Source organism: Panthera pardus, unplaced genomic scaffold (assembly GCF_024362965.1).
Source record: "Panthera pardus isolate Hobbes unplaced genomic scaffold, ASM2436296v1 HiC_scaffold_20, whole genome shotgun sequence".
In the NCBI taxonomy this organism is placed as follows: domain Eukaryota; kingdom Metazoa; phylum Chordata; class Mammalia; order Carnivora; family Felidae; genus Panthera; species Panthera pardus.
The window spans coordinates 60,946,296-60,964,607 of NW_026526766.1; the positions used below are offsets into that span (position 1 = coordinate 60,946,296).

The 18,312-nt window shown below is 51.2% G+C and overlaps 1 protein-coding gene across 2 annotated transcripts in view; it reads left to right on the plus strand.

The window, feature by feature from the left end:
- Positions 1–18,312, plus strand: part of COL15A1 (collagen type XV alpha 1 chain) — a 108,384-nt gene that overhangs the window by 41,450 nt on the left and 48,622 nt on the right. The window contains exons 5-11 of one of the 2 annotated variants that reach the window (XM_019454366.2): positions 792–872; positions 6,343–6,490; positions 10,452–10,561; positions 12,619–12,774; positions 13,880–14,032; positions 16,032–16,181; positions 16,658–16,801. In XM_019454366.2, coding sequence (XP_019309911.1) covers positions 792–872; positions 6,343–6,490; positions 10,452–10,561; positions 12,619–12,774; positions 13,880–14,032; positions 16,032–16,181; positions 16,658–16,801 — 942 coding nt within the window. The remainder of the gene's footprint in view (positions 1–791; positions 873–6,342; positions 6,491–10,451; positions 10,562–12,618; positions 12,775–13,879; positions 14,033–16,031; positions 16,182–16,657; positions 16,802–18,312) is intronic. The other variant, XM_019454367.2, reaches the window with a different exon arrangement.

The window sequence follows — 18,312 nt, forward strand, 5'->3', positions numbered from 1 at the left end:
GCCAGATGAAGAAGAAAAGGCATTTCAGGCAGAAGCCATAGCCTGCTGCAAAAAGTCGGAGGCAAACAAAGCAGTCTTAGAACTTTGGGGGCTGTCAACCCCAAAGCAAAGCATAAGTTGATTTCATTCATTTAGAAACAAAGCAGAAAAGCCCTTCGGAGGTAGAATTTGGCTCTGTAAGAATGTCTGCACTCCCTGAGGCCACGATCCTGGCCTGACATTCAGATAAAGCCGGGAGCAGGGAAACCTTATGTATATTCATTCCTTTCTCTGCAGTGCTGTGAGTACTGGAAAAGTAGAAGCAACCCCAGAGTCCAAGAATAAGGCATTATTTACAAAATGATGGCCCCCAGGCCCTTTGGCTGACATTAGAAGGCTAATTAGGAAGAAGAGGTAGCAACAGGAAGACATTCTCTGTTACTGTTCTCCACTGTGTAATTCCATGATTCTGGTGACAGCCACGCAAGTGGGAGGGCCTTTGGCAGGGATTGAAGGGACCTAGACAAAACCAAAGTAGGTATGTTAGAGACTGTCCATTGATTGTAGCTTTTTGTTTGCGTGAGCAATAAAATGTGGAAGGAACAGCAAAAAGAGCCAAGCCTGTGCACTGTACACATTCTCTCTCAGTTCCGCTCTTCCTGTCTCTTTTTCCCTCTTATGCACACACACACACACACACACACACACACACACACACACACACACAGAGTTTCTCCAAAGGAGTCATCTTATGTGACTTTCCCACTTGTCAACTGCTCCCCCTGTGCCCGGCATGATTTATCTCCATACAGGGGTCGGGAGAGACCAGCGGGCTTCAGGAGACAGAGGGAGTGGCCGAGATCTTAGAAGCTGTCACCTACACTCAAGCCCCGGTGAGTACTGACTGGTAAGCCATACCTTCTCTGTCAGCTTTTAGAGGCTGAGTGCCCAGAGCCTTAGGTCTGACATCTCTGTTCTTAGATCTGTGACTTCCATTGTCGGCTCATCTGGGCAGATTGGGAAAGTCCTGGCCGAGGGCATTTTGCCAGATCTCCAGTGCACTGGAATGCCAGTTGTCTCCCGGCCACCTTGTGCTGTGGCCACAAGAGGACTGTCCAAAGGCAGATATTGTGTCCTACTGCCTCCAAGCTCTGTGAACTTAGCAAACACATTCAACCTCTCTGAGCCTCAGCTCCTCTTCCATAGAGTGATAATCAGAGTCCTAGCTCCTGGGGTTGATGTGAAGGCCAGATGACGCAGCGCAGGGCCGGGTCTCAACCCAGTGTCTGGCATGAGGGAAGTGGCCCTGAGTGGGAGATGATGTAGCATTTGCTCCAGGCACTGGGCTGTGAGAAAGAAGTCAGGGCTGCCACTCCTGTGAGATGTAGAGTCTTCTCAGGAGCTCCCGTCTGGCCCCATGGGAAAGGCAGCCATCCTCCCAGTGGTTGGGGCCTCCTCCCTCCTGGGAATCCACCCTGTGGCCTAGACAAGGAAGTGGTTTTGAAAGCACTGAGTCAGACTGTGGAGACAGCGGGAGCCCATTTTTAATGAAAACAAGCCAACAGCATCTGAGTCATTGAACACAGAGGCCCGGTAATCTGGCACATTCTATAGACTCATCTCCGATAAAGGAAAAGAAGGAGGTAGAAATAAGGCAGAGGCTATAAATTATAGATTATAGACCTGTGGGAACAGAGGTTTGGGTAGGGCAGAATAGAATTGTAATCTGTTAGTGCTCTTTCTGTAGAGAGGTATATGGAAAACTACCCTTTGCAGGGCAAACTGAGACCCAGGCAGGGGAAGAGACTGGCCCTTGGGTACCTGGGCAGAGCTGAAGCTACAGCACGGGTCCCCTGATGCCCCATCCAGGGTTCAGGCCACAACCCTGTGCTTCTGGCCTGGGCAGTAGTGCAGAGGTTTATCCCCAGGACCACAGCCGATTCGAGGGCAGCTGAGATGGAAGAGGCAAAGGTCCAAGGTGGGCTAGGTGGCAGTGGGGAAGGTGGCTGGTCTGGGCAGTGTTGGAAACCTGTGTGCCACGGCTCTTGGCCACCCTGTTGGCATGTCCAGGGCACATGCAGCAGGGCACAGAGTGGTGGTCCTTTGGGCCTTCTGGCCTGATGTGGTGGTACCCCCAGTGCACCAGTTCACAGGTAGGAGTGAGGCCAACTCAGGCAGAGATGCCAGTAACCCACGGTGGCCCTGCGAGAGGGACGGGAAAGGGGAGTGAGGTTTGAGAGCATGAGATGATCGTGGTGACGGGGACTGGTCAGGGAGGGCTTTCTGGTAGAGGAGGCGTTGGAGCCAGGCAGCTCTCAAGAGGGGTAGAGACAGAGAGGGGACGGAAGAGAACCAGGATTTCCCCATACCTACCGTGGCTCTGCTGCTTTTGTATACATGACTTAATGTAATCCTTACAACAACTGTGTAAGGGAACTGACAGCAGACACTTGGAGAACAGGGTGGCTTTGCTAGGGTCATGCAGTGGTGAAGTCAGAACCTTGGACTACAGTACTGCACGTGGGGGCACACCGCAGCCGGGAGGAAGTGTCCGGAGAAAAGTGATTTGATGGACTCTTGTTCCTAGATTTCCCAACCCCACTCTCCCCAGTGGTTTTAAGAGAACTGGTGCATACCAGAGTTTCACCAGGTGTGGTTTAGCTCTGCCGCTTGCTGTTTATTGACCTTGAATCAGGAACTTTTTCCCACTCAGTTGAGATGGAGCATGGCTACTTCATAGGCTAGCGTGAGTTACATGACCCTCGTGAAACCTGGGTGGGACTCAGCACATGACAGCCCTCAGTTTATGGCGGTGGCTGTCATTAGTCCTGACTGATAGGCTTATTGTGCCAGAGTGCCCTGTTCCCCTGGGGGTCCCCTTCCCACCACCTGCTTCCTGCCTGGCTGGTGACTGGGGCTGCCGGAGCATGCCAAAGCCCTGTAGCTGTCCTCAGTCCTTAACAGAATTCTCTGTGGGCTGTGGGCCCTGATGCTAACTTGCCTGTTCCTGGTATCAGAATCCCTTTCGCAGGTACCTGCACAGCATTCACTTCCTTTGCCATTTGCAGGGCGGTGTTTTTCCATTAATTCTTCAGAGGAGGCACTGAGGCACAGAGGGGTGAAGAGCTTTGTCCCCAGGGCTGCCTGGCTTGGAGGGGGACAGAGCCAGGTCTCCAGCTTGGGTCCAGATCCTAGAGCTCCGTCAGTAATGTCACCATCTCCTGGAAAAAGCTCTGTGGCTCCCTCTATGCCCCGCCACCCCCCCCCCCCCCCCCCCGCCACCCCAGGACAGGGAGTTTCCCTCCTCTCTCAGACGTTCCCCTCCCGTCTCTGTCTTCTCTCTTGGAATGAATCTCACTTTCCTGTCCTCACCCTTTCCAATCTGCCACCCTGCAAGACACAAGCCATGACCAGCGAACTGAATCATGGACTGCCTAAGCAGTTAGGGACTTAAAAAGCCAGCCCTCCTCACCTCTTTTCCCCATTTAGGGCAGGAGTCCCTGCTACCCCGTTCTTCTCCCCTGCTAAGTCAGCTTCTGTTGACACACCTTTCCATTTCTGGAAAGTTCTATCATGCCTAGTTAGAATTAATGTCCTCACGGTTCTCAGCTCTGGCTGTGCATCAGAATCACGTGTGTGTCTTGGCAGGTGGTGGGGGGGCCATAGTGGGGGGACAGTTGCTGCCTACCTGGACATTCGGATTCTGGGGGAGTGAGGTCCACCAAAGTGTAAAAGCGCTGCAGGTGATTCTGATCCACAGCCAGGACCTCTTTTCCAGCCACACCCAAATGCTCACAGTTTCCCAGACTATACATTGCATCCCTTCATCCAGGCCCCAGTGGTCTGTTTGCCTAGAGGGCCCTTCCCCCGCCCTCCCCTACCCGCCCCACCTGGCCAATTCCTACTTTTCCTTCAGGATCCAGTCCACAGCCCCTCATCAGAGCTTCCCTCCTGCACTTGGGTCTCACTTCTGCTGTCCCACGTGTCACAGTCAACCACATTGTGTCTGGGTCTGGTCTCCCCATAGTCCAATAATTGAAGGGCAGACGCTCTGCCTTATTTCTTCATTTCTCTATCCCCCGGGATCACCTAAGGATCTGGCGCACAGGAGAGCCTCAGGAAATACGTGTGGAATGAGTAACTCTGTTGTTGAGAGAGAGGCCCAACAAATCTCTACACTTTTAATACAAAGTCTATACACCCGACAGCCCCGTTGTGTCATAGACCACACTGGTTCCACATCCACGCTAGCCCCTGAAAACCACAGCCATCTGCTGGAGGCAGGACAGCTGCCCTAACCACCGAAGGTCGGCTTACCAGAGTCACGCTCTGCCTTGAACAGGGCATTATAGCTGACTTCTTGGGAGTGTGACAAAAGAGGGTTTGGGCTTGACAGGCTGGAGTCAGGGATTTCATACAACAGAACCTTTGCCATCCTGAGTAACAGAACTCAGCCCGTTGTTCCCTTGCTATCCTGTTTCTCATACCCCCACCTGCCTGCCTTGTCCCAAAGCTCAGGTCCCCTACAGGACACCATCAGAGAAGCACTGCAGGGTGCCCCATGCTCCTGGAAGGGAGAGAAGAGGAAGTGCCCGGGGCAGGGCCCTTACCACCCTGCTGGGTCACCACCACAGCTGGGGAAGTGTGGGGAAGACCACTTGCGAGTTCTCCACAGCCTTCCTGCGGTGGCACCTACTCTCTGCTGCCATCCCCCGCCCTGGTCCTGCCTCTGTAGTGCAGCCTCCCGGTCTCTTGGCCTAAACCTCAACTCTTTCAACCCTCAGATCCACGCTCCAGTTGGTGTCAGGATGAACTCCCCACAGCACAACACTTCTCTTGAGCCTGATATCCCATGAAGGCCCCAGGTCCAAGGCCAAACTTCTCACCAAAGGGCCGGCCTCCCCGCTCTCTGCCTCTCCTGGCTCCGGCCCCCTGCTTCCCTCCTCCAATCCTTGAACCCTCACCAGGCGCAGGTTGCCAGGCCCTGACGATGCTGTGTCCTTTCTTACCCAGCACCTCCCTCCTTCCCTGGCTGCTGAAGTTCTCCTCATTCTTCAACGCCCAACTTCTTGGAGGTTTCCATTCCTGCTTCTACCCTGGAGAGTTTACGCTACAGTAACCTAGATTTTGTTTTTCAATACATATATAGTCCATAATCGTTACTGAAAAAACTGCCAATTGCAGATGAGCAAAGCAGATAAAAAAATCACCTCTAATACCAACACCCGGAGAAAAACACTATTGAGGTGCTGTCCTTTCTCAAAATTTAAAATTCCAGTGATGTTGATAATAGCTACCATTGATGGGTTCGTACTATGGGCCTGGCTCAGTGCTGAGCATCTCCATGCATTTTCTACCCTGAGAGTATTACTATTGTCTCGTTTTACAGAAGAGTGAAGTTACATGACTTGCCTGACAAAATGTGGCCAGTAAGTGGAGAGCAGAGATTTGACCTAGATTTGACTGTAAGAACCGAACCATTAAATCCCAAGTTACGGTGCCCATAAGAATCCCCTTTGTTCTGATGGACCAGAGATCCACTGTTTGTACACTGGATTTTGGCACTAAGGAAGTAACCTATTACTAGTCAGGATAGGCAAGTCATGTGACCATTAACAAATCAGCCCTAATACCTCAGTGGCTGAATTTTCTTATTCATACCACGGGTCCAACACCAGTCAGCAGGATCCTTCCATTCACCGCCCTCAACCACTTGAACTCAGAAAGGGATGAGGCTGGGTCTAGGGTTCCTGGATCTTGGGATGATATCATGACATTCATGGCCCCCCATCACCATTTCCATCTAGATCTTGAAGATGCTCTGTGTTTCCAACTGTTGGGGGTTTTTGTCTGTTTGTTTTTCTCTACTTGGTAAGGTTAGTCTAGACATTGTCTGACTTTGGAAAAGCGACACAGACCCTAAAGTTTCCTTGGAAGGAAATCACACTCATCTTCTATTTCATAGGTGTTCAGGACACATCTGGGAGTGGATGTATATGGTGCTCACTGAGTGCAGCCTGGTTCATTCATTTGTTTACTCATTCATTCCCTCATCTAACAGAGCTTTATTGGGCACCTCCTCGGTGCTGGCCTAGGGCGCAGGGTCCTTGTGCTGGAGCTTCAGCCAAGATGAGCAGAACCTCTCTGTAAATGGAACAGAACTCAATTCCCCCAGCACATACCTTTTTCAGGCCCTGGGAGGTTCAGTAGTTGCCTATGTACATGGCAGGTGGGTCCAGCCATTTTTCTGGGTTAGTTCAGCACCTTGTGGATATGTTATTTTCTTCAGTGATAATCACTGCTGTTTTTTTTCTGCTTCCCTCCCAAGTAAATCCTTTTGGGTCTCATTTTTCCTCCCTTCAGTCTAAAGAAGCAAAAGTGGAACCCATAAACACACCTCCGACTCCATCCACACCTTCTGATGATGGGGAGCTTTCCGGAGAGCCTGTACCTGAGGGGACTCCGGAAACCACCAACTTGAGTGTCATCCTGCACAGCAGCCCTGAGCAAGGCAAGTCCCTGATATGCCTTCATATACGGTGGTCTTTTAGTAAGTGGTTACTGTGTACCCAGCCTGGGTGATGTATGCAACGTAGAGCATCTCATTTAACTTTCCCCTCTGTCCTTTGAGGAAGGAATGCTAACCATTCTCATATTATAGACAAGACGGGGAGATCAAGTCAGGTTGGGTTACCTAGCTGAGGCTCTTTGGCTTGTAAATGGCATGGCTGTGTTTGAACTTGGATACTTTAATTTTTTTTTTTAACATTTGTTTATTTTTGAGACAGAGAGAGACAGAGCATGAACAGGGGAGGGTCAGAGAGAGGGAGACACAGAATCTGAAACAGCCTCCAGGCTCTGAGCTGTCAGCACAGAGCCCGACGTGGGGCTTGAACTCACGGACCGCGAGATCATGACCTGAGCCGAAGTCGGCCGCTTAACTGACTGGGCCACCCGGGCGCCCCTGAACTTGGATACTTGAACTTTTAACTCCCAGACTCCAGTAGGGACTGAGTTCCAACAGAAAAGCTTACAATAATTATTGCTGCATAATAAATACCTACTGTGTGCCAAGTATTTACATACTTTATCTCCAATCCTGATAATACATCTCCCAGATGGTATTATTGGCCAGGATTTTATGGGTGGGAAAACCAATGCTTGGAAAGGTAAGTGACATGCTCACAGTCACACAACTAGGGAGGGTTGGGACCGACCCAGTGCTCAGGCCTGACTCCAGAATCCCCACCCTTTCCAGCTTCGGCCACAAACTCCTGACTCTCAGAGGATAAGATCGAGTCATCTAAACTCCTACGTGGCTCACGTGGGAAACTGGTGGCCAGAGAGGGGCAGGTGCCCAGCAGGTCAGCGGCAGCCCCTGGGGGAGGTGCTGGCCTCTTGGCTCCCCATCCAGGGCTCTCACTCCTAACTCTTATTCCACGAGCTGTGCAGAGGACACTGGCCAAAACCCAAGATCTGATGTGATCCCCCGGGCAGCAGCTTGACACGTCCCAAGGTCTGAGATTGGTCTGTGCTTTCTGCCTTTTATTAGAGGGGTGGCCATTCCATTGAAGGTACTGCCCGTGCCAGAGCACCAAAATGCAGGGCAGGAAAAAAGGGCCAAAAACCACTCAGACTGCCTGGAGGAGGGATTGGTTGGGCATATTGTATTCCATTCATATGTACAGCCCTGAAATTGGAGATGCAGAAGATTCAGTGTCCCAGGGACGCGCTCATGGTATACTCCATGAAAAAAAAGCAGATTTCAAAACTATATGTGTGCTGTAACCCTAATTTTGGATATGTTATTTATATCTACTTGGATATAGCCATGTGGAGCAGTGTATATGTGTGTGTGTTAGAATAACATACAACAAAATGTTATAGGTCATTATCTGGGTGGAAGGATTGTGGGTGGCTGTTCTTTCCTCTTTTTACTTCTGTGTTTGACAGGTCTTCTGCAGTCATATGTATCATTATTCCTTTTACCTCTGCCATCAGTAAATGAACGTTACTTTAAAAACGAAATTGGGAGGCGCCTGGGTGGCGCAGTGAGTTAAGCGTCTGACTTTGGCTCAGGTCATGATCTCGATGCTCGTGGGTTCGAGCCCCGCTTCGGGCTCTGTGCTGACAGCTCAGAGCCTGGAGCCTGCTTTGGGTTCTGTGTCTCCCTCTCTCTCTGCCCCTCCCCCTATCATGCTCTGTCTCTCTGTGTCTCAAAAATAAACAAAAACATTAAAAAACAATTTAAAAAATAAAAACTAAATTGGGAAGCGTATGGATGAGAGACGGTATACAGTACCGATTAGGAAAAAATTTGTATAATTATTTAACAAAGTCATAATACAATCACTGAGTCAGGGTGTAGCCATGGAAAGAGTGGCGACAGAGCAGACACTTTGGACGGAAGCCCTGCTCAGCCACCTATTTGCTGTTGGGCCTGGGGCATGTTGCTTAACACTTCCAAGCTTTGGATTCTTTAACTGCCCCCTGGGAGTGTTCCTAATCCCTTCCTCCCCAGGTAGATTAGAGAATTGAACCCAGTCAGGGATGTGGAAGTGGTTTATGAATTGCAAGTGCTGTCCTCCTGGGCCGAATTAGGATCTCTGAGGAGGGGCAAGGAAGTGTGGGGGGCTTCAGGGCTGGGACCAGGGCCTCTCCTAGACTGAGGGGTGAGTGCAAAGGCGGTGGGAGCCAAATGCAGACTGGGACGCAGGTCCAAGCACAGCTCATCTGTTCCCTGTGATCAGCCAGTCTCCTTAACTGGCAGAGAAAAGGCCAAACGGAAACCATGGAGCTTGCTGAAGTGTTTGTGTTCTGCTGGTTGGGTGGACAGCCCAGATGGTGAGGAGAAAGAGGTCTGAACCCTGAGCCCTCTCCCTGGCTGCAAAAAGCCACCTAGTAGTTTTATTCTAAGCTTTTCTGACATCATCTTGACCCATGGCACCCCCATTCCCCACCCTCCAAAGAGTGGGGACTCAAAGGCATGGGATCTGGCCTGCTGCTTGCACAGCACCCCCTGGTGGCCAGAGCCGGGAGGACGAGAGAGAGTGGTGATGTGTGCTGACAATACATAGTTCACTTCTTACCGTGGGACATGCGTGAGCACACCGTGTGTGCAGATGGCCTGGCATGGGGACAGGCCAACCTGGCTTCAGGGCCCCTCCCAGTCACTTACTTTCTGTGGGACCCTTTTCCTCTTCAACAAAGTGGGGTTAATAATAATAAGGTGCTAACGTGCAGATCAGAGCAGCACACCTATGCCATAAGGAGATGGTGGGGAGACTGAAAACGTGAGATTCCTGTCCTGGCTCTGTCCCTGAAGCTGCCAAGTGGTGGGAAGGTCCTTGTAGGTAGGACGGATAGGCTAGTGGCAGAATGAAATGAGACACTGCAAGGGACATGCTTAGGCTGGGGCCCCACCCACTAGCCTGGGGCCCAGCCCATAACAGGCGTGTATTCATATTAGTATAATTTGTTTTTCTTTGCTTTAGGACTCCATTTGTTTTTTATTTTTATTTTTATTTTTTTTTAATGTTTATTTATTTTTGAGACAGAGAGAGACAGAGCATGAACAGGGGAGGGTCAGAGAGAGAGGGAGACACAGAATCTGAAACAGGCTCCGGGCTCCAAGCTGTCAGCACAGAGCCCGATGCGGGGCTCGAACCCATGAACCGCGAGATCATGACCTGGGCCGAAGTCGGATGTTCAACCGACTGAGCCACCCAGGCGCCCCTCCATTTGTTTTTTAAATTGCAAAAGAGATATGTGCTTGTGCTAACAGTTCAATCAGTGCAGAGTTGTATGAATCCCCCAAGATAGTAGTTTCCTTTCCTATCCTCTGGCGGAAACCAATATTAAGCATTGTGGGTTAGCCAACTGTGTGTGGCATGTCTGCACACACACACACACACACACACACACGTATCTGTATATTACACACATTATTTAATAATTGCATTAAATATATAATGATGATTATATGTATAATGATAATAACACAAGTAAACTCATATAGTTTTTTTTTCCCTTTACCCATATAGAACCACTGACAGTGAACATTTATCAATTGCTAACTATATTGAGGGGCTGTCCTCAATGCTCTTTCTGCATTAATGTATTTAATCCTTATAAGCACATAGTCTTCAGAACAACCTTGTGAAATAGGAATTGTTATTTCCGATTTGCGGATGAGGATCCTGAGACACAGGTTAAACGACTCGCCACGGGTCACGTTTCTAGTAAGTGGCAAAACGGGGTTCCCACTCCGCAGCTGGTGCCAGAACCCGTGATCAAAGCACAGTGTAAAATTGCCCCTCAACATCTGTTTTTCTGCAACTTGTTTTTATTTCCTCTTAATCCTTAATCCTGTATTATGGACATTTTTTTCAAGTCAGTAGATAAAGAGATACTTCATTTTTTTCCAAGATTGCAAAGTGCAGTTATTAATTGCAGAATGGCTGCTTCCTTAGGGTCTGGTGAGATCCTGAACGACACACTGGAGGGAGTTCATACTGTGGACGGTGCCCCCGTTACAGACGTTGGCTCGGGGGATGGGACCCTCATCCATGTCACTGAAGAGGTGAGTGAAGAGTTCATTTCATTTGCTAAGTCAGTAGTAAGTTTGCTTGTTTCAGACTTGCTGGTGGCTTGCCTTGGGCACCATAAAGAAGGAGGAGGGTTTTAGTTGGATGTCATGGGGACTGCCTCCCTCCTGCTGCTACAGAGGAGGGCAGACTCGGGGCCCCAGAGGCTCACCAGGGATGCAGGAAGACAGGAGAGGTGCAGCAGAAGCCTGTCCTCACATCTGCATGGCGCTGAGCACCGGGTCCTCCCTACGGTACCCACCTCCCTCCTGCTCATTTCTGAAGATAAACAGCCTTATCCACCCTTTGAGCCCCTTTAAGACAGAATCCGATGGACTGCACATGTGTCCACCCCGTTGTTGTGTACTCGGCTTTTATACTCGCAAAGCCGGTTTTCTAAAAGCTAGATACAGTAAGGTGCGAAAGTAAAGCACATGTGTTTTTCTCACAGCCGGCTCTGCTGAAAACCCACAGGGTCAGCTCATTCTTTCTGCTCTCCTGGGATGAAACTCAGACACGTCTCATGCTCTCTCAGTCACTATCTGATAATAACCTATTTTCACAGCTATTTCCAAAGTTCAGTCCAACAAAATACCAAAATTCAGTTCCTTTGTCTCCCAAATCCCAAAGAACACGTATCCAGCTCACCAAATGATTTGTAGTGGGGAAAAGGGAGGGGAAAGTCCCAGCACACTGACAATTCTCTCCAAAGGAATTTTTTACCTTTTCCTATATAGCCCAGAGGCAGGTAGTAGGCCTACCCTGATGAACTGATTTCCTTTCCTTGTCTCTTAGCCCGTCCCACACAAGTGGTCTGCTTGCTTCTTCCAGCGCATGGAAGTGTACTTAATTGTACAATGAATTAGTTGTTTTTTTTAAATTTTACTTATTTATTTTGAGAGAGAGAGTGCTTGTGAGTGAGGGAGGGGCAGAGAGAGAGAGGGAGGGAGAGAGAGAATCCCAAGTAGTCTCCATGCTGTCAGTGCAGAGCCTGATGCAGGGCTCAAACTCATGAACTGTGAGATCATGACCTGAGTCAAAATCAAAAGTCAGACGCTCACCCAACTGAGTCACCCAAGCACCCCAGTGAATTAATTGTTCCTAATTGTACTTTATTGTATAGGCCTTTGGGACTCCAGCTAAATTTGAAGCAGAAAGAGTCTCATTTTGAAAATCTGTGACATCATTTTTTCTCTCTTTTTTGGGGAGGACAGTAATTCTGCAAGGAATTCATGCTGTAGGAAAAAAGGGTTCTGTGGTCAAATATGCTTGCGAAATACTCTGTTATGTAGTATATAGCATGTCTTACAGATTCCTTATAAGTCTTGTAGCAAGGAAATCTAACTTTGATCGGCTTAGTGTTTTTAGTGTCTAAAAGAACTACTTTTTGCAAAACAAAATTATACAGAATAACCTGTGTCCCGCCCCCAAGTTTAAAAGAAAAAAAAAAAACCTTTGGAAACTGAGATAAAACCTAGTTTTAAAACCTAGCCAAAATTGCTGTTGCTATTTTGTGCATCTGCTATGTAACCTCCGGAGAAGGGTATGCATTTCCCAGGGAAACTGAGTCACAGGGAGGGGGGAAGCATGGAGTTCAGTCTGGAGAAGGCTGGGGAGGTCAGAGCTGCTGCCCACACATCTCTGAAGCACCATCAGGGGCAAAGACATTCACTTGTTCTTACAGCTTCTGGATGGGCACATAGGGGAGGTCACAGGGAGGCAGATGCTTCTAGATAGAAGTGTTTAGAGCTGGAGCAGGGCTGGCTCAGGAGACAGGCATCACCGGTCACTGGCATGTGCAAACAGATGCTTGGAATCAACCAGCAGATACAGTCATCTTGTAGTCTCTCCTGTCCCTGGGATTCTGGGATTCTGGGACTGTCATGGGGCTGCAGTGAAGTCGAAGATAAGAAAAGTGCTTTGAGAAAAAGAAGCTAGAGAAAGGCAAGCTGATAGAGAGAGGGGTGTGGGCAGTCTGTTCTCTCCAGCCACAGGCTTGTTGATCAGGGCCACGGACTCAGTGATGTGGTCCCTCGCGATGCTTTTGTTCCAGAGTGTGCACACTGAAGAAGGTTTGGCAGCCACAGCAGCGGCCGGGGAGGTGGAGGTGCCCATCAGCACCGCTGGGGAAGCGGAGGCCAGCAGTGCACCCACCGGGGGGCCAGCCCTGTCCTTGTCCACTGAGGACATGGGGGAAGGCGTCACTCCAGTGAGTAGCTCAGAGTCCATTCTCCACCTCACCTGTTTCTGAGGGGTCGTGGGCATCTCTGTGGGAGGAGTCACTGGGTTTCCTTACCAGTCTGCAGAATTCAGAGTGACAGCCTTGTGGGATCAGATCTGAATAGACATGGATTCGGAGGCTGAGGCATCTATTGACTCATCCAGGTGTTTGTGGAGTGATGTGTTGTGCTGTGCACAGGTGCATAAGATAGACCAGTTCTTGGGAACAGAGTGGTAAGAGGTGCAATAGGAGAAGCACCAAAAGGGGCCGAGGGCCCAGATTTTGGGTCCTGCAAGCCTTCCTGGAGAAAGGATGCTGAAGGTAAGACCATGAGGACACCTAGAAGGAACCTGGCAGATGGGAGTGAGACAGGTGTTCCAGGAGGGACGCCAGCAGGAACAGAGCCCTGGGGGCTGTTAACACGAACATGCAAAGAGGTCCTGTGTGAGCAAGGGAAGGTAGGGAATGTGGCTGGAGAGGCCTCTGAGACCTGAGAGCCGCGAGTCGGAGCTGGAGCATGTTCAGAAGTGGGGAATCACTGAAGGGCTAATGGCCAAGTCGGAGTAGGATTTAGAAAGTGGAGAAAGGGTGGGAGAAGCAAGCCTGGGGTCTGTGTTGTGGTCTAGGCAAGGGGCTGGGATCGGAGGCTGTGTCATGGTCCAGGTAAGGGGCTTGGATCAGAGATCAGAGGAAGTGGTCAGTGAGGCCAGCTCACTCCTCTAACGAGAAAGAAAGCTGGGTTTTGCTCCAGCACCATGACTTGGGCATCGGCGAAAGCCCCCCTCCTAGGAGGAGCGAAGACGGTAGGGACTGTGGTGGGTGGCCCTGAGGGTGATGGGGAGGAGCGGGGTGAGCCACACAGGGGGCATGCTGTCCAGGGACTCCTGCCTTGAGTGGTGTGTGAGGTGTGGATTTCTGCGTGGGTGCCACATTCGAGGCAGCGGTGTGGGATGAGGTCTCGGATATACAAGCGCTTTGAAGGCGAGGAAGCAACAGGGTGCAGGTGCCCCACAGGCCTCGGCTGTCTGCCGCCTGCAGCCAAGCCGACCACAGTAGATTGCTGCTAGGTCCCTCATGATGCCTTTCCATTCAGGGTGCAGATGCTGAAGAAGGCTCGGCAGCCACAGCAGCTGAAGAGGCCGAGGTGCCCGTCAGCACGGCTGGGGAAGTGGAGGCCGGCAGCGTGCCCACGGCGGGGGTGACCCTCTCTGTGTACACCCAGGGCCTAGGGGAACGGGTGACACTGGTAAGGAGTGCAAAGTGCTGCAAGGTTGAAGTTGCCGCTGGGAGCAGGTCCCAGCCTTCATGCTGTTCCGCACACCCCAAGGAGCCTGGATGGGACACTTCTCTGAAGGGGAGTCGGCCAAGGCCTGGGTACACGTGCGGTGGAGCCCTGTTGGCCTGGGGACCGTGCACACTGGCAGTCCCAGCAGGCCGGTGGGAAGAGAGGCTGGGGACAGGTGGAGAGCCAGCGGCGGGGGCAGTCCCAGGGGCCCATTACCCACCACCTCCACCAGCAGTGGGGCAGGAGCTGGGGCGTGAGTGGAAGAGGTTATGACGGCACAGCCACGGCCTGTTTCCGGGCACAAATGCGGGCTATCAGAGGGTAGAGGAAGGTCAGGGTCCAAAGGCAGGGGCAAGCATTCTCAGCCCTCTTTTTAGGCAGCATGGAGAGTGTTTCCAGCTCATGAAGATGGGATACAGATACAGGACACTTGGCAGGTCTGTCCCTGTAATGTCATCATAGTGTCTGTCCTTCAGGTTCTCCAGACTCAACAGACTCCAACCTGGACTCCTCATGTCCGCTCCTCTTGTGGTCCCACCTCAAATGATTGGGACCCTCATCCCCTAGTTACCCAATCCAGAATTCTCTTCCCTCTACCTTATTCCCCACATCCTGTCAAGCATCAAGTCTTGTTGAGTTTTTCTCCCTGTTATGGACCCGCCTCCTTCCCCTGCCCCTTTCCCCATGCCAGGCCGTGGACTGAGACCGCATGTCCCCCATCCAGGCAAGGGCTGAGGTCCCTGCCTCACCTGTCCATGCTCTCCCCCGACTCCTCCTGCAGGGGCAGCCCTGTGCATGGAGCCTTCCATCGCCCTCACTCCAGACCCTGCTCCCCCACCCAGTCACAAGGCCTTGCAGGGTCTGGCCTGACTGGCCTTGGTGACCACATCTTAGGCCACTGTCTCCCTGGTTCTTGGGGCTCCCACCTCACTGACTTTCTTTCAGTTTCTTGAACGTGCCTCTTTCCTTAGAATCTTCCCATACCGTGCCCTCTCTCCCTAGAACCTTTTCGCCCCTTGGCCCTGCCTTTAATGCCAATTTATCCTTCAGAGTTCAGCTCAAACACCACTTTATCATGGAAGGACCATCCTAGAGTGTGAAGTCTCCTCCTCAGACACGTTCATGGGGCCCAAACTTCTCTTTGGAAGGCCTCATCGTAATTGTAATTAATAATAATCTTGGTAAATGGTTCATTCCTGGCTCCCTACAACCATAAGCTCTGCGAATACATCTAGTTCATTGATCTGTCTTTATCCCTGCACATAGATGGTGGGTACTCAGTGGATATTTGCTGCATGAATGGAGGGGATGTCTGGCCATCAAATATCAACAACATTGGCCTTTGAGATCACTCCATCCGTTTGCTCCCAGCCTTTTCACCTTTGGTCCACGAGGGAAACTTTGCAGTGGGGATGCTTACCTGACCAGCTAATAGCGCTTCCGGGCCCCTTGCAAGTTATGTGGATTATTTTCATTAACAAAGTGGCTGCCACCACCTTCTCTACCTCCTCTTCCCCCTCCTCCTTCTTCTTCTCTTTCATCTCTCATCTTTGACCCCTCATTCCTTATCCTTCCCCTTCATTTCCTTCCTCCCCCCACTTCTTGAAAAGCAAAGCACTTGTCATGGGGTGAGAGAACTAGGGAGCGAGTATTGACTCAGTAGAAAGCAGCTACCCCGGAGCTAAAGATGTGCAGGCTGAGGCCAGGCCCTCGGCACAGGTGTGCTGTAGGGGAGCCGGGAGGTGGGTGGATTGGCCTGACAGGCGCCCTCCAGCCTGGGGCTCCAGGAGTCCGTGGGCCAAGGCAGGTCTTGCCTGAGCAGAGCTATGGCCGTGTTATCCATCTGGCTGTCTATCTGGCCATGCTATCTATGTGGCTGTGGCTTCCTCCCTGCGCTCACACACCCACTGACCCAGGGGTATAGAAACGGCGGCCGATTCTCATGCCAATTTTGTTTCAGGGTCCAGTCGGTGAAGAAACATTAACAACAGCAGCAGCTGCAGCAGAAGCGTCCCTCAGCACTTCTGAGGAAGAGGAAGCTCGTGGTGTCCCTACAGACGGCCTGGCTCCCCTCGCACCCACAGCGGCCCCTGAGCAAGAGGTCACTTCTGTAAGTGGTTCTGGTATCCCGTCTGCCTCACAGCGGGGAGAGGGGTCAGTGTCACGAGACAGGAACAGTGACTGGCCCTCCCCAGGGGCAAATGCAGCCCTCAGCTTTGTGAGAGCACGTATCTGGGTAGGTGCCGTTCGAGGAAGGCAGGGTGCGGTGGAAGCAGCATGACAGAGCGGGTCAGAGAATGCGAGTCCCGACCGTGCTACCTCCTAGCTTTGTCCAGGAATTTTCTCAAGTCAGAATGGGTTGCTGGGGGCAGGGGGGAAGGAGCGCCCCATCACCAGAGGGGATGCATTTGTTGGAGGGGGATCCTGAGTCTGTGAGTCTGTGCTTTTGCGAATGTGTGGTGGGTAATGACGGTCGAAGGTAAGAAAGTGTTGTGAAACGACAGTCACCCAGACTCTCCGGCAGCTGTGTGCACGTTGCGTCACAGGTAAGGTGAGGTGACTCCTCTTGTTGGTTTTTCTTTCCAGGGTCCTGGCGATGAGGAAGACCTAGCAGCCGCCTCCACGGAGGAGCCCATCCCCGTGGCTGTGGCAGAAGAGCTGGACAGCACCCTCCCTGAGGGGCCCCCACTTCCCGTACCCACAGTGGCTTCTGAAAGAACGGTCACTCCGGTAAGTGGCGTTAGAGGCACGGAGATTTGCACGGCCGTTCTTACAGGGGAGAGAAGGAAAGTCCTGGGAGGGACTGCCCCTGGCTGGCTCAGAGCGGGTTTCAGTTTGGTTCATAAAGTTCCAAATTTGGGCATTTGAGGGGCGTCTATCCTGGGAACACACAAGGAAGCTGCAGTATGCAGAGGAAAAAGCAAGAGATAAAAATCTAGGGCACCTGGCTTCATGTCCCAAATCGTCCTCCATTTCAAATGAGAACTTCCTAATAGGCAGAGCTGGCAAAGATGCAAAGACCCCATTTCAAATGTCATGAGAGTCCCATCCTGAACGTGGGGAAGCCTGTAAGACTTGGTGGGGATTCGGAGGTGTGTGTGGGTGACCCTCACGCCCCCTCCAAAGAGAGTTTCTATATTTCTGGGCTATTCCTGTGTGGCCTCTTGCAAACACTTTCTTTACTTTGGGCCTCATTTCCTCAGCTCTCTGGGAGGGTGGCTCTGAGATCATGTCAGAGAATGCAGGTCAGGGAATGTTTGGAAAGCTCTGTACACATGCATGGGGCTGTCACCACTTAACGGCTATAACTTTGTGTTTTAGAATGAGGAAACCTAGTGCTGGTTGTCAGCATGGCGGGTGTGAATCAGAATGAAATGGCTTTCAGATGTCACAATGTTTTTTTAATGTGTATTTATTTTTGAGAGAGAGACAGAGTGTGAGCAGGGGAGGGACAGAGAGAGAGGGAGACACAGATTCTGAAGCAGGCTCCAGGCTTTGAGCTGTCAGCACAGAGCCTGACATGGGGCTCGAACCTGTGAACCTCAAGATCATGACCTGAGCCAAAGTCAGACACTTAACCAACTGAGCCACCCAGGTGCTCCCAGATGTCACTATTTTTTTTTTTAATATTTATTTATTTTTGAGAGAGCGTAAGCGGGGGAAGGGCACAGAGAGGAGGACAGAGGATCCGAAGTGGGCTCTGTGTGGACCGTCTGACAGCCGTGAGCCCAATGTGGGGCTCAAACTCACAAACCGGGACATCATGACCTGAGCTGAAGTCAGATGCTCAACCAACTAAGCCACCAAGTGCCCCTAGATGTCACTATTTTTAAGAGACAATCTGGTGACCAGATAGGGCATATCAGCTTCTCAACAGCACTTGGTTACCCACGCTTTCAAAGCCTTGACTTGAGCTACAGGCGTGTGACCTGTCACAGTGCTCCAGGGCTGGCCCGTGAGGGGAGGGCCGTGGGATCAGACTCAAGAGCACACTGGCGTCCAGAGTGCCCATTCCTTAAGGACCTCGTCCAGTGGCCCAGTGGTCGTCAGCACTGCTTAACTGTCTCTTTATTTAGAGTCTGTCCATTTGTTTATTGACTTACTCATGGACTCAGCACAGCAATTCAGGGCCTCAGTCCAGACACTTGGAGATAGAGATGGGCATGGCCTCGTTCCTTCTCCCAAGGAGTTCACGGTTGAGGGGCAGGAAATAAGCTGTTTGCACTGATGTTTGTGAAGCA